Source organism: Oncorhynchus keta, chromosome 7 (assembly GCF_023373465.1).
Source record: "Oncorhynchus keta strain PuntledgeMale-10-30-2019 chromosome 7, Oket_V2, whole genome shotgun sequence".
NCBI classification, from domain to species: domain Eukaryota; kingdom Metazoa; phylum Chordata; class Actinopteri; order Salmoniformes; family Salmonidae; genus Oncorhynchus; species Oncorhynchus keta.
Window position 1 is genome coordinate 17,164,103 of NC_068427.1, and position 22,098 is coordinate 17,186,200.

At 41.4% G+C, this 22,098-nt stretch overlaps 1 protein-coding gene across 8 annotated transcripts in view; it reads left to right on the forward strand.

The window, feature by feature from the left end:
* The window catches only part of tns1b (tensin 1b), a 287,235-nt gene that overhangs the window by 59,677 nt on the left and 205,460 nt on the right, over positions 1 to 22,098 (forward strand). Inside the window, exon 1 of one of the 8 annotated variants that reach the window (XM_052522078.1) lies at positions 21,332 to 21,860. The exons of the other annotated variants lie outside the window; for them this stretch is intronic. Within the exon in view, the coding sequence (XP_052378038.1) occupies positions 21,780 to 21,860 (81 nt within the window). The 5' untranslated portion in view covers positions 21,332 to 21,779. Of the gene's footprint in view, positions 1 to 21,331; positions 21,861 to 22,098 lie in introns of those variants that run through there. 8 annotated transcript variants of the gene reach the window in all.

The window sequence follows — 22,098 nt, forward strand, 5'->3', positions numbered from 1 at the left end:
TTCAAAATAACTGAATGTTAAGGAGGGTAGAGAGGTTGATTTAATTTAATTTAATTTACAACAACAGTGTAATGATGAGTTTGTGTTATGCCTATTTATCAACGTTGGTGCTCATGTTAATAATTCATATCCTTGACTCTATCCAAGTTGTAAACATAAACTATACCAAAACTAATTTCACACACAATAAGAGTTAGCCTATAAACAATATTACATTGACAATATTCTGACGAGTTATAGTATTAAATCAAGAGACGGGTGCATCTAGTAATTGACAGATACAGGGAAAGGAGCATCACTTTCAAATCCTCCTTCAAAGTCACATGCAGGTAAACATGTTTGATTTCTATATAGTATCGGAAAGAGCATATTCTGCAGTTTCTATGACACTTACCCTTGTCAAATACCTCTCAAAATTCAAGAGGTGCAGTTCTATTTCCAAATGTCACTTTTTCCAAGAATACCTGTGCTGTCCATGTGTTCAGCACATGTCCACTGGTGTGGCAGCATTGCTCTGGCTACTAAGCAGACTAGTAACATAATGAACGTAACATTAGCTCGTCTGTTTTCTTTTAAATACATTTTCTTGTTTCCACAATGTTTCTTTAGACCTGTCAAAACCAAATTGTAATGGACTTAATTGAGATGGACTTAAACTAGTGGTTCTTCGTTTTTACTTATAGCCTAGAGTAACATAAACTAATGACAATTCTATTATGTTCTTTGAAATTATTGTTTTCTAATGTTACCTAAGACCTTTATAAACACAACCAAATTATTATTCTTCCGATAGCATATATCACGGTCACCACTGATAAATCCATGATAATCGAACATTGCAATAAGCATTTCTCAACGACTGGCCATGCCTTCCTCCTGGCTACTCCTTGGACACTGTGCTAACTAACCTCCAAACGATCTTCAATGCTTTAATGCCATACAACCCTCCTTCCGTCGCCCCCAATTGCTCTTAAACGCTAGTAAACCAAATGCATGCTTTTCAACCACTCGCTGCCCTCCCGTCCGATTAGCATCACCACCCTGGACGGTTCCGACCTAGAATATTTGGACAACTATAAATACCTAGGTGTCTGGCTAGACTGTAAGCTCTCCTTCCAGACTCATATCTGGAAGGAGAGCTTACAGTCTAGTCGGCTTTCTATTTCGCAACAAAGCCTCCTTCACTAACGCAGCCAAACTTACCCTAGTAAAACTGACTATCCTACCGATCCTCGACTTCGGCGATGACATCTACAAAATAGCTTCCAACACTCTACTCAGAAAACAGGATGCAGTCTATCACAGTGCCATCCGTTTTGTTACCAAATCACCTTATACCACCCACCACTGCGACCTGTATGCTCTAGTCAGCTGGCCCTCGCTACATATTCGTCGCCAGACCCACTGGCTCCAGGTCATCTATAAGTCTATTCCAGGTAAAGCTCCGCCTTATCTCAATTCACTGGTCACGCTAACAACACCCACCCGTAGCACGTTTCAGCAGGTATATCTCACTGGTCGTCCCCAAAGCGTTTGACCTCTGTCATTGCCAACAAAGGGTATATAACAAAGTATTGAGATAAACTTTTGTTATTGACCAAATACTTATTTTCCACCATAATTTGCAAATAAATTCATTCATAAAAATCCTACAATGTGATTTTCTGGATTTTTTAGTTGAAGTGTATCTATGATGAAAATTACAGGCCTCTCTCATATTTTTAAGTGGGAGAACGTGCACAATTGGTGGCTGACTAAATACTTCTTTGCCCCACTGTATCTCCCTCACTAACTTTAAGCATCAGTTATTTGAGCAGCTTACCGATCGCTGCAGCTGTACACAGCACATCTGTAAATAGCCCATCCAACTACCTACCTCATCCCCATATTGTTTTTATTTACTTTTTTGCTATTTTGCACACCAGTATTTCTACTTACACATCATCATATGCTCATTTATCACTCCAGTGTTAATCTGCTAAATTGTAATTATTCGCTCCTATGGCCTATTTATTGCCTACCTCCTCATGCCTTTTGCACACACTGTATATATGTATATCTTTTCTCTACTGTGTCATTGACTTGTTTGTGAGAACTTGTTCTCAACTACCCTACCTAGTTAAATAAAGTGAGAAAAAAAAAGAAAAAAACGGAAATGTATTTATTAGACTCTTAGAATGTTGATGTGTCTTTGGCTAGAAGTGTCGAAATATCGCTTTAGGCCTACATTTTTTAGTACGAGTTTGTAGAAATATACAAAACATATCCTTGACTCTATCTCAGCAAATTACTATTGTTGTTATGTTTTTACATGGATACATTTTCACAAATATTTTTTCATGCAATTCATGCTTTACAATTGTTTATGCATTGTTTATCAGGCCTTGGTGCTTATGTTTGCTGACTTTGCGTGTTGATATGCAACTGATGTGTATGCTAAATGGGATGCTCGGCAATGTTCTCAACATTCTCTAGTGGGTACTTAAGGCTGAAAGACCATGCGGTTCTAGGATTAATATGGTTACATCAATGTAGGCTGTGTTGTGTTTAGCGGTTATGGTATGAAGGCTTGGCTTGGAAAGTTTTTTTTCACCTGGTTACAGACAGCTGTTGTGTTGTGCACTGAAGTCCACAAGCGAAGGGAAAATGCTAAAGGAGGATAGTGCATAGATGTGAGAGGGAATTATACAATGAGCAAAGTGATCATGTTATAGCTGCTATGAAAGTGAACTGTGTTTGTGATCAGGGGTGAATTCATTCTGCTGATTCTGTTGAAAAACATTTCTTAAACGGAAGCAAACTCTAATTTGCAACTGTTTGGACCCTAGCTCAGCTAGATGCAGGCAAGAGTGAACAAGGCAGTATTTCATATATCACTGTCTGTCACCTTGATGCTAAAATTTTCTCTTGACCTGTGCAACTGCATTGTAAACTTTCATTCATAGGCTAGGTTGTAGCAACCTTATGTTGGATATAAGGGGAATTTGAGTATCATGTAGTAGCCTAAACCTATCAATGTTCATTGACCTGGGTAAATGGAATATGAATGAGAGTCATCCAATATGCTGTAATAGAAATAAGGCCATGCTCATAAAAAAATATTGTCCTCCCTCATCTTAAACGGCAAATTAAATTAAATTGTATTTGTCACATGTGCCAAATACAAAAGGGGTAGACCTTACCGTGAAACGCTTACTTACGAGCCTTTAACCAACAATGCTGAGTTTTTAAAAAGTAAGTTAAAAAAATGTGCTAAATAAACTAAAATGAAAAATAGTAACACAATAAAATAACAATAACGAGGCTATATACAATGGGTGCCAGTACCGATTCAATGTGTAGGGGTACAGGTTAGTTGAGGTAATTAAGGTAATATGTACATGTAGGTAGGGGTAAAGTGACTATGCATACACGATAAACAGAGAGTAGCAGCAGCGTATGTGAAGAGTGACTAGGAATGTGAATGTGTATGTACGTGGCGTCAATATTCAGTTGACCATGAATTGTTGCCAGCTAGACTCAGTAACATTGGTCTCAGTGAAGGGGCAGTAAATTGGTGTAGGAACTATCTTTCTGACAGAACACAATGTGTAATAACGGACAATCACAAGTTTAGCTTTCTTTCTTTATTTTCTTGAGATTAATAGAGGTGTGCCCCAGGGTTCCATTTTAGCTCCTGTGTTGTTCTCAATTGTAATTAATGATTTGGGGAATGGGATGCAACAAGCAAAGTTGCATCTATATGCAGATGATACAGTCATCTGTATCATCTGTGCTCCTTCTCTGGATGTGCTCCTTCTCTGGATGTGCTCCTTCTCTGGATGTGCTCCTTCTCTGGATGTGCTCCTTCTCTGGATGTGCTCCTTCTCTGGATGTGCTCCTTCTCTGGATGTGCTCCTTCTCTGGATGTGCTCCTTCTCTGGATGTGCTCCTTCTCTGGATGTGCTCCTTCTCTGGATGTGCTCCTTCTCTGGATGTGCTCCTTCTCTGGATGTGCTCCTTCTCTGGATGTGCTCCTTCTCTGGTTCGGGCTGTTGAAGAGCTCCAGACTGCTTTTCAGTCACTGCAGTCTGGTGGCTTATCCATTGAAATGTGTCATCCTACAAATACCTAGGTATATGGTTGGATGACACATTTCCTTTAAAGTTCATATGGATAATACTGTGAGGTAGCTTAAATGGAAGTTGGGTTTTTATTTGCATCCCGCTTATGGCGAGAAAGAAGCCTTTTCAGGCCACTTTTCTCTCTGTAATTGATTATGGTTGGTTGACTTGTATATGCTCCTCTGTCTTACAGAGACTGGGCTCTGTAAATCATGCAGCCTTGCGCTTTATTACAAATGCCAAATCACTCAACCACCATTGCACATTGTACCAAATGGTGGGTTGAACCTCAATTTATATGCGCAGAAAGCTACATTTGTATGTCTTCATCTACAATACCCGTTTGGGTAAATTTACCTCTGTTATCTGGTCTCCTTCACCACCAGCAGTTACCATACCCGGTCTGCTAGGTGGTTGCTACTTAAAGTCCCTAGGACTTTACAGTATTAGTCTGACTGCCTTCTCTTCTTGTGCACCAGAGGCATGGAATAGTCTACAATCCATGCTTCATCTAGATATGTTAGTGCCACTGAATTAATTTAAAATGTTGATGGGGGACTGTTACAGAAGAGTGTAAATGCTTTTTTTTAGGCTGTATCATGTTGTTGTATTGTATTGTTGTATGTCTTATTCTGTAATGTATTGATTGTTGCTGCCTTCTTGGCCAGGTATCCCTTGAAAAAGAGACTCTGGGTCTCAGTTGGCTTTTCCTGGTTAAATAAAGATTAAATAAAAAAAGGTATGCATGAGTGTGAATGTTTTGTGTGTGTGTGTGTGTGTGTATATGAGTGTTGGGGTGTTATGAGTGAGTGTGTGGTTATGTGTGAGTCCAGTGAGTGTACTTCCAGCCTGCGCAAGAGAGTCAGTGCAAAAAATGATAAGAGATAAGAATAAAATATGGGAGTGAATGCAAATTGTCCAGATAGCCATTTGATAAACTATTCAGCAGTCTTATGGCTTTGGGGTAGAAGCTGTTAAGGACCCCTTTGGTCCCAGACCTGGCACTCCGGCACTGCTTGCAATGCGGTAGCAGAGAGAACGGTCTGTGACTTGGGTGGCTGTAGTCTTTGACCATTTTTAGGGTTTTCCTCTGACACCGCCTGGTATAGAGGTCCTGGGTGGCTGGAAGCTTGGCTCCAGTGGTGTACTGGGCCGTACGCACTACCCTCTGTAGCGCCTTGCGGTTGGATACCGAGCAGTTGTCATACAAAGCGGTGTTGCAACTAGTCAGGATGCTGTTGATTGTGCAGCTGTAGAACTTTTTGAGGATCTGAGGTAACATGCCAAATATTTTCAGCCTCCTGAAGAGGAATAGGCATTTTCTTGCCCTCTTCACAACTGTCTTGGTGTGTTTGGACCATGATAGGTCCTTAGTGATGTGGACACCAAGGCACCTGAAGATCTTGACCCGCTCCACTACAGCCCCCTCGATGTGAATGGGGGCGTGCTCGGCCCTCCTTTTCCTGTATTCCACGAGCAGCTCCTTTGTCTTGCTCACGTTGAGGGAGAGGTTGTTGTCCTGACAACACACTGCCAGGTCTCTGACCTCTTCCCTATAGGCTGTCTCATTGTCGTCGGCACCGACTGCCACTGGTATATGTGATCACTGTAGGAACGTCAGGCAATGGAAATGCACCCCCACGATGTGCAGCTACAGTATGTTGTTGGTGCAGCTGTAGCCTGGCAAAGAATACACTGACTTCGACATGGAGCTCCTTTTTAATATCATCCCTTGTCCTTACCTCCATATGGACTGACTAGTATCTAGTCTTAGATAGATGTAATGTCTGCCAAGTTTCTCCATGCCTCAACAATTCATTGATTACAATGAGTTGAGTCTGAGCTACAGATTAGATTGTAAGCCACCTTCACTGACTTCAAGGCAGCAGTGAAAACTACCCCAATCTCCTTGTCTTAATTCCATCAAATCATTTGCAGTGATGCAAGCTCCTAAGATGCATGTGTGACACACCACCTGGATTCAGTGCTATGTATCTACATTTGAAATTGTGTTTTCACATTGGGATAAAGGTAGATTCTCAGAGCTAGGAAATGGTATGTCATACACTACTGTACAGTTGAGGAACAATGGGAAAGCAATTCTGCTTTGAAAGTTGATCCACTTGTAACCCCACTTTTAAGAAAATGGCCCTTGGATGTTTTGGTACACAAACTGGAGAGCTCTTCTTTGTCTACACCTATTCAGCATCGTTCACACCATCTTAAGCCTTAGCCCCACCAATCTCTTTAAGGATTCACATGTGAGGTCATGTGAGTAGTTTAGTAAACAACCAAAGGTTTCAAGACTAAAAGTTGTAAAAGTAGTAGCCGACAATAAGGAAAAACTCCAGGTAAAATACAGTTTATCTCCTCCTTGGCCTATATCCTAATCTGACTTTGGTGTAGATCCTGTTGTTCTTCAAGTTACCGTCTCTTCTAAACACTATATCATATCAAATCTCAGTTTATTTGTCACATGCACAGGATATAGAATGTGTAAATGGTACAGTGAAATGGTTCCTTGCATTGTAGCAATATCAAAAACAGAACGTGTGCAGATAAAAATATTTGATCATTATTACATGACGCTTACTCAGAAATCCCCCAGCCACATTTGGATGCGTCACTATTGTCTAGACATGTACACATGTTCATGACAAACAATAGATCGCTGTAATCACCCCCAGACACACCTAGCTAACTTCATGGGTCATGTAATCATCTGGCAAAGAGTCTTTTGTTTAGACATGTAGCTAGCTTGCTAAACAATCAACCGGCATACTAGCTAAACAATCAACAGGCATAATACCAACTCATACCACTACCAATACAAACGCTTTCATAGCTGTAGTATGAATCTGTAGGTAGCTAAAGCTAACCAGCTAGGTTCAATATTAGCTAGCTAACATTAGGCTATAACTAGCAATGCAAATATGTTTCTGATTCAAATAATATTTCCACAGAGATCATACATGTAATGTTAGCTAGCGAGCCAGCAAGCTAAAGTTCGCTAAACTTGCAATGAAAACGACTTTCTGACAAAATTAGAAACGTATAACATCTGAAAATGTAGCTAGACTCTTAACTGTATACACGGCAGATTGGAATCATTTAACTTAGCGTTTTGTTTGTAGCTACATGTTGTTTGGTTAGCATTGTGTAAAGTCATTCCGGTTCACACTGACTGTGGCGTATGCAGAAAGTAGCCCATCGGGCCTCCTGAGTGGTGCATCGGTCTAATGCATCACTACAAACCTGAGTTTGATCCCAGGCTGTGTCACAACTGGCCGTGACCGGGAGTCCCATAGGGCGACACACAATTGGCCCAGTGTTGTCCGGGTTAGGGGAGGGTTTGGCCGGGGGGCGTGGCTCATCACACTGCAGCGACTCTTTGTGGTTTGCCTACAGGCTGACTTCTGTTGTCAGTTGAGGGGTGGCCGGGTTAAGCGTGCGGGTGTTAAGAAGTGCAGTTTGGCGGGTCATGTTTCAGAGGATACATGACTCGACCTTCGCTTCTCCCGCGCCCGTTGGGGAGTTGCAATGATGAGACAAGATTGGAATTGGATCGCAATTGGATATCACAAAATTGTGGAGAAAAAGAGGGTAAAAATAATAGTAACAAATAAAAAAGAAAGTAGCCCATCACAACAACTACAGTGCCTTGCGAAAGTATTCGGCCCCCTTGAACTTTGCGACCTTTTGCCACATTTCAGGCTTCAAACATAAAGATAGAAAACTGTATATTTTTGTGAAGAATCAACAACAAGTGGGACACAATCATGAAGTGGAACAACATTTATTGGATATTTCAAACTTTTTTAACAAATCAAAAACTGAAAAATTGGGCGTGCAAAATTATTCAGCCCCCTTAAGTTAATACTTTGTAGCGCCACCTTTTGCTGCGATTACAGCTGTAAGTCGCTTGGGGTATGTCTCTATCAGTTTTGCACATCGAGAGACTGAATTTTTTTCCCATTCCTCCTTGCAAAACAGCTCGAGCTCAGTGAGGTTGGATGGAGAGCATTTGTGAACAGCAGTTTTCAGTTCTTTCCACTATCTAACGATAGTGCCTGCTAAATTCAGGGCATCAATGTTGTTGAGATAAGTAGCAAATCCTTTGTAGTTCTCGATGTCTAACGTTATATCTTTCAAAAACACTGTGGTAGAAAGGACTATCAACACATACTGACCAGCTCAAATTGTAGACAGAAGTCTACATGGCAGACCAATCCAAACATCCTCTCCCGGGATGTCCAGCCGATCCATTATCTCAGCCAATGATGGCTAGCGGGAATGTTTGTGTCTATTTCTAGGCTCGTAATTTAACAAATTCATATTTATAGATGGAATACAAGTTTGTTATTAAGGCACATGAAAGTGCACATGTTCCAGAAAGCATTTCTGCCAAAAAAATGCATTTTGATAAAAAATACATCTTTAAATGCCTCTCCTGTGAAGTAGTGACATGCAACACAGCTTCCTGAAACGGGTCACACGTGTGCAAACCAGATGCTCCGTTTTAAACTTGTTGCACTCAGACCTAGCTACTATAGTGCCTTCAGAAAGTATTCACACCCCTTGACTATTTCCAAATGTCGTTGTATTACAGCCTGAATTTGAAATTGATTCAATGAGATGTTTTTTTCACTGGCTATCACACAATACCCCATAATGTCAAACTGGAATTTAGTTTTTACAAATTTTTACAAAATCATTAAAAATTTAAATCTAAAATGTTTTGAGTCAATAAGTATTAAACCCCTTTCATTAAGGTAAGCCTTGATAAGTTCAAGAGTAAAAATGTTCTTAAGTCACTGGACTCACTCTGTGTGCAAATACGTCATACCTGTACCCCACACATACAATTATCTGTAAGGTCACTCAGTCGAGCAGTGAATTTCAAACACAGAATCAATCACAAATACCAGGGAGGCTTTCAAATTCCTTGCAAAGAAGGGCACCTATTGGTAGTAGATGGGTAAAAAATGAAAAAGCAGACATTGAATATCCCTTTGAACATGGTGAACTTATTAATTACACGTTGGATGGTGTATCAATACATCCAGTCACTACAAAGTTACAGGCGTCCTTCCTAACTCAGTTGCCAGAGAGGAAGGGAACCTCTCAGGGATTTCATCAGGAGGCCAATGGTGACTTTAAAAAATGTACAGAGTTTAATGGTTGTGATAGGTGAAAACTGAGAATGGATCAACAACATTGTAGGTATTCCACAACACTAACCTAATTGACAAATTGAAAAAAGGAAGCCTTTACAGAATACAAATATTCCAAAACATGCATTCTGTTTGCCATTAGGCATTGCTAAAAATGCTGCAAAGCAATTCACTTTTTTATCTTGAATACAAAATGTTATGTTTGGTGCAAATCCAATACAACACATTACTGAGTACCACCCTCTATATTTTCAAGCATAGTGGTTATTGGTATACCATCATGTTATTGGTATGCTTGGAATTGTTAAGGACTGGGAAGTTTTCAGGATAAAATAGAAACGTAATGGAGCTAAGCACAGGGAAAATCCTAGAGGAAAACCTGGTTTGTTCTGCTTTCCACCAGACACCGGGAGATTACTTCACCTTTCAGCAGGACAATAACCTAAAACACAAGGCCAAATCTACACTGGAGTTGCTTACCAAGAAGACAGTGAATGTTCCTGAGTGGCCGAGTTACAGTTTTGACTTAAATCTGCTTGAAAATCTATGGCAAGACTTAAAAAGGGTTTGTCTAGCAATGATCAACAACCAATTTCATAGAGCTTGAAGAAGAATTCAGGTGTGCAAAGCTCTTAGAGACTTACAGCTGTACTCGTTGCCAAAGGTGATGTATTGACTCAATGGCGTGAATGTTCCTGTAAATGAGATACACTGTATTTCTGTCTGGGACTAAACCATAGCTACTCAGAAACCACATGACACCTCCCCACCAAACTGAAGTGCTGATGAATGATATGACCTAATAACCACAGAATGTCTCCGATAATTGACAGAGATTTCCTGGCACAGGTTTCCTGGGTTTTAAAAGCATATCAGTTTGACATAAGCTGAGGGCTATGTCAGTTGAACTTGGCACCAGCTGCCTTGGTATGCAAGTGATTAAAAAGAACTGGATCCCTGAGAGAAAGTGAAAAATTGCTCTTTGAAACTACAGAGCTTTCTGCAAAGAAGGGCAGTTTCTGCCTCTGACTTGCAGAACAGGCTGAGGAGAGTTGTTGCATGTGGGGAGAAACGTATAGGGAACATATGGGCAACATATGGGCACTATTGGTATCGTCAGATTTAGTATGGGCAATGTGTGGGGAACATTATTTCAGCTACAATGCGAGGGACAGAGAATGGTCTGTGCTTGACTATTACAATGACATTTGTGCTAAAGGATGTCTCGTTAATTAGGTTGGAATGAGGAAGACTGTCCTAAGGGACAACAGTGTGGTCTGTGTTTTTGTGGAACAATGTCTATTTATGATAGTCTGTTCTTGAGCGTAACAAGTACAGAATAAATTAATGTTTGGAGAGGACAATAGGACAGACTGTTGAAAGTTTGGGTCTGAAACAAACGGGAAAGGGAATCCAATAATTTTTTGGGAAGTAGAGTGATAGGCATTGGTGTGTCCTGCTACACAAAAGTGCTTTGATACCTTTGGAATATATGTTGATGCAAACCATTAGCATTAGCATTAGCATTAACCAACGTCGTTTAAAAAACATGAATATTTCTTAGTGTTATAATGGTGGTCTTTCGCTCTGGTGAGGGAGGTCTGGTACAGAGGCATGTCCCTTTCTCTCACTCTCTGCTCCCTACAGGATCCTGTTCTTCAAACCTAGAGAGAGGGGAAAAACGTGCATAACCATGTGAGCCCGAGCCCAGGGAGGGTGTGTCTGTATTGTTTTCCACAGATGGGGGTCTGGAGTTAGACCCGGTGGGATGGGGAGGACAGGAGGGAAGGGTGGGGGGGACTTCCTCCCATCTACTGGACTCTAGGCTCTGAGCCAAGAGGAGGCCTGGTATAGCAGAGTATGCCCCACTCCCCACTTTTGTTTTATACACACACACACACACACACACACACACACACACACACACACACACACACACACACACACACACACACACACACACACACACACACACACACACACACACACACACACACACACACACATGCAGACATACACATACTCGCAGGAACACACACACACAATATCTGGATTAATTTATTGGTTATATATGTGTGTGTGTGTGTGTGTGTGTGTGTGTTTGTGGGTGAGTGTGAGTATTCAAGCTGTTTGTGTGTTTGTTATTAGACAGCAAAATATTCCTTGTCCTCTGTTGTATCATTCAATCTGAGAGGCCTGTTTTATAGCGGTTACCACTATCTCTCAGTGCTGTGCCGTGAGCTGATTTCCCAGCACAGCCCGAGCTGAAGGTCAAAGTCATACTAATGCGAGGCCATTATGGATTTGATTAGCCTGGGAAATATTATTTTATACCCCCCTGCGCACACACACACACACACACACACACACTAATGGAGGTCGGTACCGTTTAAGATTAGGGAGAATGATCTATTTTTTTAATGAGCATGTCCTTATTTCTATTACAGCATATTGGATGACTGTCATTCATATTCCATTCACCCAGCTCAATGTAACAGCGATAGGTTTAGGCAACTACATGATATTCGAATTCGCCCTATACCCATCATAAGATTGCTACAACCTAGCTTACAAATTAAAGTTCATAATGTAGGTGCACAGGTCGAGAGACTAAAACGAAAGTATCTATTGGACAAATTCAGGTAGGTCCCTCCCAGTTTTGATTCCGTTTGTTTCTGTTTAAGAAACCTTTTGCAACAGAAGCGGAATGAAGATACCCCTAATCACCAGCACACACAGTTCACTTTCATAGCTACCATATACAGCATCATCACTTTTCTCATCGCATAATTCCTTCACGCATCTACGCGCTCTCCTCCTCTCACCTTTTCCCTTCGCTTGGACTTCAGTGCACAACATTACAGCTGTCTGAATGCAATCACTGTTTCAAAATGTGATTATTACGCAACAGGACAGTTAACAACATGCTGCCTGCTAATTATCAACTTGTCAATTTCAAATTATTTTCTAACAAGTTGTATTTTCTAACAACAGCTTGAATTAAGGTGTGTTCCACCTTCTCATTAATTCACATAAAAGTAGTCCAAGTCAGCCCATTTCAGTTTGAGGTTTTACTGAGCCCACCACTTCACCGATGTTTGCTCAGCAGAAGTCTGCAGACATTTGCAAAGACTTGCACGAATTGGAATATTTTCTGGCTGGCGCTCGCATTGCCCTCCTTGTTGTTTTTCTTACAAATAATAATAGTTCCTTATTTTCTGTATATCTCGTTGTCGTTTCTACTGTAGGCGTATACAATATGTATGTAGCATAATGTATTTACAGTTTTAGTCACATGTTTTCAATTACTGGTGACAAATAATGCATTCCGATAGATTAGATTGTAATGGACACCTATGATGTGTGTAGCTTTTTTTTAGGTTGTACTGATTATAATGAGCTAATGCTAAGCTATTGCCAGCTACAGTAGAAGTCGGAAGTTTACATACACTTAGGTTGGAGTCATCAAAACTCGTTTTTCAACCACTCCACACATTTCTTGTCAACAAACAAAGGTTTTGGTAAGTCAATTAGGACATCTACTGTGTGCATGACACAAGTCATTTTCCCAACAATTATTTAAAGCCAGATTATTTCATGTATAATTCACTGTATCACAATTCCAGTGGGTCAGAAGTTTCACTAAGTTACCCTAAGTTGACTGTGCCTTTAAACAGCTTGTAGCTGTGGATGTATTTCAAGGCCTACCTTCAAACTCAGTGCCTCTTTGCTTGACATCATAGGAAAATCAAAATAAATCAGCCAAGACCCCAGAAAATACCATGAGACCACGCAGCCGTCATACTGCTCAGGTATGCACGTTCTGTCTCCTAGAGATGAATGTACTTTGGTGCGAAAAGTGCAAATCAATCCCAGAACAACGGCAAAGGACCTTGTGAAGATGCTGGAGGAAACAGGTAGAAAAGTATCTACAGTGGGGAGAACAAGTATTTGATACACTGCCGATTTTGCAGGTTTTCGTACTTACAAAGCATGTAGAGGTCTGTAATTTTTATCACATCACTTCAACTGTGAGAGACGGAATCTAAAACAAAAATCCAGAAAATCACATTGTATGATTTTTAAGTAATTAATTTTCATTTTATTACATGACATAAGTATTTGATCACCTACCAACCAGTAAGAATTCCGGCTCTCACAGACCTGTTAGTTTTTCTTTAAGAAGCCCCCCTGTTCTCCACTCATTACTTGTTTGAACCTGTTTGAACTCGTTACCTGTGTAAAAGACACCTGTCCACACACTCTATCAAACAGACTCCAACCTCTCCACAATGGCCAAGACCAGCTGTGTAAGGACATCAGGGTTAAAATTGTAGATCTGCACAAGGCTGGGATGGGCTACAGGACAATAGGCAAGCAGCTTGGTGAGAAGGCAACAACTGTTGGTGCAATTATTAGAAAATGGAAGAAGATGACGGTCAATCACCATCGGTCTGGGGGTCCATGCAAGATCTCACCTCGTGGGGCATCAATGATCATGAGAAAGGTGAGGGATCAGCTCAGAACTACATGGCAGGATCTGGTCAATGACCTGAAGAGAGCTGGGACCACAGTCTCAAAGAAAACCATTAGTAACACACTACGCTGTCATGGATTAAAATCCTGCAGCGCACGCAAGGTCCCCCTGCTCAAGCCAGCGCATGTCCAGGCCCATCTGAAGTTTGCCAATGACCATCTGAATGATCCAGAGGAGGAATGGGAGAAGGTCATGTGGTCTGATGAGACAAAAATTTAGCTTTTTGGTCTAAACTACACTCGCCGTGTTTGGAGGAAGAAGAAGGATGAGTACAACCCCAAGGATACCATCCCAACCGTGAAGCATGGAGGTGGAAACATCATTCTTTGGGGATGCTTTTCTGCAAAGGGGACAGGACGACTGCACCGTATTGAGGTGAGGATGGATGGGGCCATGTATCACGAGATCTTGGCCAAACAACCTCCTTCCCTCAGTAAGAGCATTGAAGATGGGTCATGGCTGGGTCTGCCAGCATGACAACGACCCGAAACACACAGCCAGGGCAACTAAGGAGTCGCTCCGTAAGAAGCATCTCAAGGTCCTGGAGTGGCCTAGCCAGTCTCCAGACCTGAACCCAATAGGACATCTTTGGAGGGAGCTGAAAGTCCGTATTGCCCAGCGACAGCCCCGAAACCTGAAGGATCTGGAGAAGGTCTGTATGGAGGAGTGGGCCAAAATCCCTGCTGCAGTGTGTGCAAACCTGGTCAAGAACTACAGAAAACGTATGATCTCTGTAATAGCAAACAAAGGTTTCTGTGCCAAATATTAAGTTCTGCTTTTCTGATGTATCAAATACTTGTCCTGCAATTAAATGCAAATTAATTACTTAAAAATCACATAATGTGATTATCTGGATTTTTGTTTTAGATTCCGTCTCTCACAGTTGAAGTGTACCTATGATAAAAATTACAGACCTCTACATGCTTTGTAAGTAGGAAAACCTGCAAAATCGGCAGTGTATCAAATACTTGTTCTCCCCACTGTATATCCACAGTAAAACGAGTCATATATCAACATAACCTGAAAGGCTGCTCAGCAAGGAAGATGCCACTGCTCTAAAACCGACATAAAAATCCAGACTTTGCAACTGCACACAGGGACAAAAAAAATCAAAAATAGAACTGTCTGGCCATAGTTACCAATGTTATGTTTGGGGGAAAAAAGGGGAAGGCTTGCAAGCCGAAGAAGACCATCCCAACCGTGAAGCACGGGGGTTGCATCATCATGTTTTGGGGGTGCTTTTCAGCAAGAAGGAGTGGTGCACTTCACAAAATAGATGGCATTATGAGGAGGAACATTACGTGGATATATTGAAGCAACATCTCAAGACATCAGTCTGTAAGTTAAAGCTTGATCGCAAATGGGTCTTCCAAATGGACAATGACCCCAAGCATACTTCCAAAGTTGTGGCAAAATGGCTTAAGGACAACAAAGTTAAGGTATTGGAGGGAGCATCACAAAGCCCTGACCTCAATCCTATAGAACATTTGTGGGCAGAACTGAGTGTGTCTGCGAGCAAGGAGGCTTACAAACCTGACTTAGTTACACCAGCTCTGAATGGGTCAAAATTCACCCAACTTATTGTGGGAACTTGTGAAAGGCTACCCGAAGAGTTTGACCCAAGTTTAACAATTTAATTGCAATGCAACAAAATGCTAATTGAGTGTATTTAAACTTTTGAGCCACTGGGAATGTGATGAAAGAAATAAAAGCTGAAATAAATAATTCTCTGAACTATTATTCTGACATTTCACATTCTTAAAATAAAGTGGTGATCCTAATTGACCTAGGCAGGGATTTTTTGCTCGGATTAAATGCCAGGAATTGTGAAAAACTGAGTTTAAATGTATTTAAATGTATTTTGCTATGGTGTTTGTGAACTTTCGACTTCAACTGTATGTGTAGTGCCATGTTTGTTGACATTATACAGTGCATTCTGGGTGTCACGTAAACATCTGTCAGACCAAAGATGTTATAATAAGGTGAAGGAATTGTTCACTCATCTTTCGGGTAAACTTCCCAGTAGTAAATGAAGGGTTGTGAATGATCATAGACAACACACCCCCTTCAACATGCATACTATAAACAGACCAAACTCATCTTGTTTCCTCTTATTATCTTTGGTTGATGCGGGGGAAAAACATGGCGGCGTGCATAAACTACCCATCATCAGTGTACTTTACATTTCTAGAAAGTATTTTACTCAATTATGTAGATCAATGGTGAGCTCAGCTGTGATTAATTATAAATAGTAATTGCTATTAGCTAATTCATATTGTAGTTTCTGTCAGCCGAGTTATAAAAATAAGACCGCTTGTGTTACATCAATCTTTCCTCAGTTAGCACTAGGACAAATGTAGCCTACATTTTCCAGTTTGGATGATTGTGTTATGCTGTATCTACTTCTGTGTATGTCTGAACATTGCATCCAAAAATTAACTGGTCACATTCTGGACATAACCTTTTAAGGACTGTGTTTGTGCAAAATGTTTCCATGAAAAAACAGTTTCTCCAGCCCAAATTCTGATTGTTGCGTCAATCGAAACTGGACGTTCTAAATAAGCATTCTAATCACATCGGTTTGAGCGTACGCTGCGGGGACCACCGTAGAATGATCACACCTGTTTGTTGGTACCTGTGAAAAGGTTAATGTTATAAAGGTAGTAAACAAACTAGAACTAACATGTTAGTAAATCCACAATCCAATCCATGTGTACAAGCATGCAGTACAGTGTAAAGCAAGCAGTTACACCGGCGGGCCCTGGTAGCAATAAATTCATAAAACCAAAAGCTTGCTTGACTTGTAAGAGTTGCCGTATTGGCTAGCCAACGAGCTAGGATAAATTCATTTATTCTTAACTGTTTAGCTATTGTCTTTCTCTCTCTTTTAGTCAACTACTTTTCACACTTTATGCACTGCAGTGCAGCTCATGCTTTCAGTACTAGATTCGAGGGATGGGAATTGACATCACAATACGATATTATCACCATACTTAGGTGCCAATACGATATGTATTGGGATTCTCACGATTGTCACGATTCTATATGTATTAACCTCTACGGGATCTGGACGGTTGAGCTAATGTGCGCTAATGTGATTAGCATGAGGTTGTAAGTAACAAGAACATTTCCCTGGACATAGACATTTCTGATATGAGCAGAAAGCTTAAATTCTTGTTAATCTAACTGCACTGTCCAATTTACAGTAGCTATTACAGTGGAAGAGTACGATGCTATTTTCTGAGGAGAATGCACAGTTATGAACTTGAAAATATATCAATTAACCAATTAGGCACATTTGGGCAGACTTGATACAACATTTTGAACAGAAATGCAATGGTTCATTAGATCAGTCTACAACATTGCACATACACTTCTGCAATCTAGTGGCCAAAATCTAAATTGTGCCTAAACTGCAATAATACATTGTGACCTTTCTCTTGCTTTTCAAAGACGATGGAACAAAAAAAATACAAATAAACACAGGTTTTTTATCTTCGTATTATCTTTTACCAGATCAATGTGTTAAATTCTCCTATATTCATTTCACATTTCCACAAATTTCAAAGTGTTTTCTTTCAAATGGTATCAAGAATATGCATATCCTTGCTTCAGGTCCTGAGCTATAGATAGTTAGATTTGGGTATGTCATTTTAGGAGACATTTAAAAAAAAAAAGGGCCTCAATCCTTTTGAGATTCTGTGCTGTCATTTTATTGCGATTTCATGTTTTGCAAACATATTTCTCACCAAACTGTATGTCTGCTGCAGAGGGATGCCATGAGGAAATTAGTTTTGATCAGTCATGGAAATAAAAGTGCTGAAAACAAATTGGCTTCTATTTAAAAAGAAGATGGAGAACAAATGATAAAATAAAAATACTGGATTTTTGTGCAGGTACAGCCAACTACCGCAAAAATAATATTGTGATATTGTCAAAATGATAATATACAATATATCTTAAAAAATAATATCCATATGTAACCTTATGGATTTTTCAACCCATCACTACTAGATATATTTTCTGATCCTTTGATTGGATGGACAACATGTCAGTTCATACTGAAAGAGCTCTGATAGGTTGGAGGACGTTGTATGGAAGTCGTCATAATTACTGTGCAAGTCTATGGAAGGGGTGAGAACCACTAGCCTCTGAGGTTTTGTATTGAATTCAATGTACCTAGAGGATGAAAAATAGCTGCCTTCGGCTTAACCATGGCACTACCCTAGAGGGTGCTGTTGTAGCTACTGTAGACCTTCATTGCAAAACAGTGTGTTTTAATCAATTATTTGGTGACGTGAATGTATTTAGTGTAGTTTTTATCTAAAACTTTTTTCAATATTTCACTACTTACATTTTTCTGAAATGTTCCTTCTCTGCGGATCTTTCACTGACACACACACACGCTTGCACACACGCATGCACACACATAAAGAGGATGTGTTTGTCCTTCTTTATCTCTATTCCTGTTTGCCTTCCATCCATGCTTCTGTAGATGATGGTTTGTGATACTGTCACATCTGATGACATGTGTCCTGTTTCATTCGCCAGGCTGGGGAGCAGGGACTGCTGGCGACTGGGGCACTGATCTGAAGGGATAAAGGGGGTAATCATAGATGTCCTGCTGATAGCTTTGTCCACACTCTGTCCTTATCAAAGGCACACGGGGATGCCTGTAATGTGCACTGATCTGGTGGTTTCCGGAGACGATGCTGTGTGTGTGTATGTGTGTAATTAGCCCTATATCCCTGTTTTCTGGACACATGCAGACTTACGAGAATTTGGAAAAGCAATATTGCAAATGTCCACCGGGGGCCACTATGCCCTGTGAGTGGGAATAAACCTATTTTGGGACAATTGTGTCTTCAGTTTGTGTCGCAAACATAAGATTTCAGTCATGAAGATCATATTCAATCACGTCATATGAAAAACAGAGGAAAGCCCAAAAAATTGTCAGAGAATCCAGTCACCCAAGTCATAGACTTTTCTCTGCTACAGCATGGCAAGTGGGACCGGAAAGGCTCCGTAACAGCTTCTACCCCCAAGCCATAAGACTGCTGAAGAGTTAATCAAATGGCCACCGGACTATTTACATTGACACCCCCCCCATTTGTTTTGTACACTGCTGCTACTCACAGTTTATTATCTATGCATAGTCACTTCACCCCTACCGACATGTATAAATTAACTCGACTAACTTGTACTCCCTCACATTGACTCGGTACCGGTACCCCCTGTATATAGCCTCGTTATTGTTATTTTAATGTGTTGCTTTTTATTCTTTTTTACTTTAGTTTATTTGGTAAATATTTCCTTAACTCTTTCTTGAACTGCACTGTTGGTTAAGGGTTTGTAAGTAAGCATTTCACGGTAAGATCTACACTTGTATTCAGCGCATGTGACAAAATACAGTTTGATTTGATTTGCAGACGGGACAGTGATTTTGAGCGTACAGGACACCTGTGAAATGGTTGTCAATGTTTTACTGGTGTTTCGCTGGTGTGCCACCCCCTTTCCAATTCATGGCTATGCCTGTGTTCCCAAGGGTGCATCTTATGGTTGTAATGGTTAGATCCAAAGTCTTTGACCCTTGACCCTATGGAATTCTGTTGTTGCTGTCCCACAAGGATTAAGTGGGAAGTTCTCCTTAACAGACCTGGGTTCAAATACTATTTGAAATAATTTTAAATACTTTATCTGTGCTTAATTGAGCTTGCCTGGCACAATGGAACCAATAGAATAGTCACAAAACTGCAACCCCGCCCCCCTGGCATTGCAGGCAGGCTAGAGCAAACGCTAAAAGAACTTGAAAGATTTCAGATAGTATTTAAACCCAGGTCTTGTCCCTTACCACTGGGTCAGAGCCCTTACACATGAGGATGAAGTAAACAAGCAGAACGTTTACCCCAGTAACCGCACACAGGAGTGACCAGGTGGGAACTGCAGACGGTAGGAGGAGAAGGTTAGAGAGGGGCGTTGCTTCAATGACCATGGCATTACACAAGTACAACTAATCTCTATCAGAGGAAGTCAACACCTAGTATTACACTGACTCAACCTCTACTCTGATGTAGTCCTAAAACTACTACACCCTTTCCTCCACGGCCCCTCATGTGATCGTGTGTTTGAGAGGGTCAGTTTGAGCAAGGCTAGTCTATTATTTTCACATTTTGACCACATAATGAGTAGTTATTTGGGATGCAAGGGGATTTGTTGATCAGTGATTCTGCGCCCTCCGACAGTCATGTCGTCGATCACACACACACAGAGAGTATTTCATGATTTCACAGCACTTTACGTCCACGCTCTCCGCCGCCACAGAGACCAGAGAAGAGGGAGAGGCAATCCCACTGAAAGACTGGTGGGCACTTTTTCCTTTTCTTTATCAGAGCTTATAGTGGAAAGGAATACTGTCTGGAATAGAAAGGTCAAACAGTCATCACCGAGATTGTTCACTCCAACAATTGCGTTGCCCCATAAAGATAGTTATATTGTGTCCCCACTTAAAAAACGATTGAAAACTACAACAAATCGATAAAAAGTATTTGCGCCCATTCTACCCTCTTCTAGTCAAGAGCACTACGTGAACATTGTGATGTAGTAGGTGAAACATTAGTGGAAGGGTTCTGGACTTTAACACTGAAACATTTCAACACTGAGCTGGTTCATCTCGATAAGGTGACTGAGAGGAAATACCATGGGATTAGTCCTTTTTTCATACTGTGTGTGCTCGTGCGCGCACGCGTGTGTTTGTGTGTGTGTGTGCGTGCATGCATGCATGCGAAAGACGTGAAAGGGTGTGTGAGTGTGCATGTGTGAAAGACGCACAGGGGAGACCAGAGAGACTTAAAGCCAGGGCTAACGTGGCCCATTGATGACCATTGAGAACTTAATGAAGCAGCTTTTCTTCCCAGTCCCGCTGTGTTCTTTCTCTATAGTAGGAGGTCAGAGTCTTTTCTTTCTCTTTTAGAGGAGGGCTCTTTGATTGTTGTGGCCTTGAAAGCAAAGAGTAAAAGCAATGTGTCTTCCCGGGCCTGGTCCTGGTTTATTTTGGGGAGGAAGCAAACTAGATGAGACCACTGAGCAGAAGGGATTTTCAGTCAAGAGTTTGACAGTACGGTGAGGGAGCCAGGATGGTCCGGACAGGGAAGCGGAGTTGAAACAAGCAGAAGAGTGGATATAGGGGATGCAGGGAGGGAGGGAGGGAAGAAGAGAGGGAAAGAAAAAGGGAGTTAATGAAAAATTTAAGCAACGTTAGCACAGACATGAGTGAGCACAGTTAGCTAGGGAAAACCAGGGAACGAGGGATGGGGGAGGTGAGAAAGAGGGAAGGAGTGGAGAGGAGGGAGAGTTCAAGGAATGAATGAAATTAAGAATGAAGAGAGGGGAGAGGGGGTCGAGAGAGGGGCGGGTGGCTAAGAGAGGGGGGGAGAGGGATGGAGAATAAACGGAGCCCCTTTTCTGAACACCTCCCCCTTTGCTCCCGTGGAGAGGAGCAGCCTGACCCCAAAAAGCTTTGTGAAAGTTCCCTCAGTGGAGGGAGACGGAAAGAGAGACACTGGAGAAAAGAGAGAAAGGAGAGGCACTGGGGATAAAATAAGAGTTGGGGAAAAGAGAGTGAGAGGAGGGACAAAGTTGAGTTGGAGAGGCGGAGAGAGACAGAGACAGAGACAGAGAGGAACATAGAGAATAGGGAACTAAATATAAACAAGAAGCAAGTGAGTTAGAGAGAGAGTGAAGGGGATCAAGTACGCATGTGAGAGAGAGATTGAGAGAGAAAGAAGGAGAGCTGCAGCAGTCACCCTCTCTGGTCTTCCCTGACGTGTCATGGATTTGCGGTGCTGGATATCCCTCCTGTTTGGACTAGTTGGGAATCCTGTGGCAGGTCTGGAATACTAGTTGGGAATCCAGTGGTCAGTCTGGAGTAGCAAGAGCAATAGCAGCATCCACCAGAAGGAAGGAAATATGCCTTCTGTGTCTCTCAGCCTGCCCGCAGCCCTAGCTGGGCAAGCCCGCACCTGGGTCTGCCTCTCCTGCATGTTCTGGGTGAGCTGTTTTTGTCTGTAAATGTGTGTGGGTGGGTTGTGAGACTGTATTGGTGTGTGTGTGTGTTTGTGGGTGTATGTGAGGGGTATGGGGGTGGGGGTCTGTTTTTGTGTGTGTGTGTGTGTTCTTGTGTTTGGGAGTCTGTTTTCATGTCATTTCTCCAGGTAAACTGGATGGTCTACACTTCCCAAGGGGATTATGTAGGGTGGTCAACCCATTGAAGTGGAATGGGGGTCTG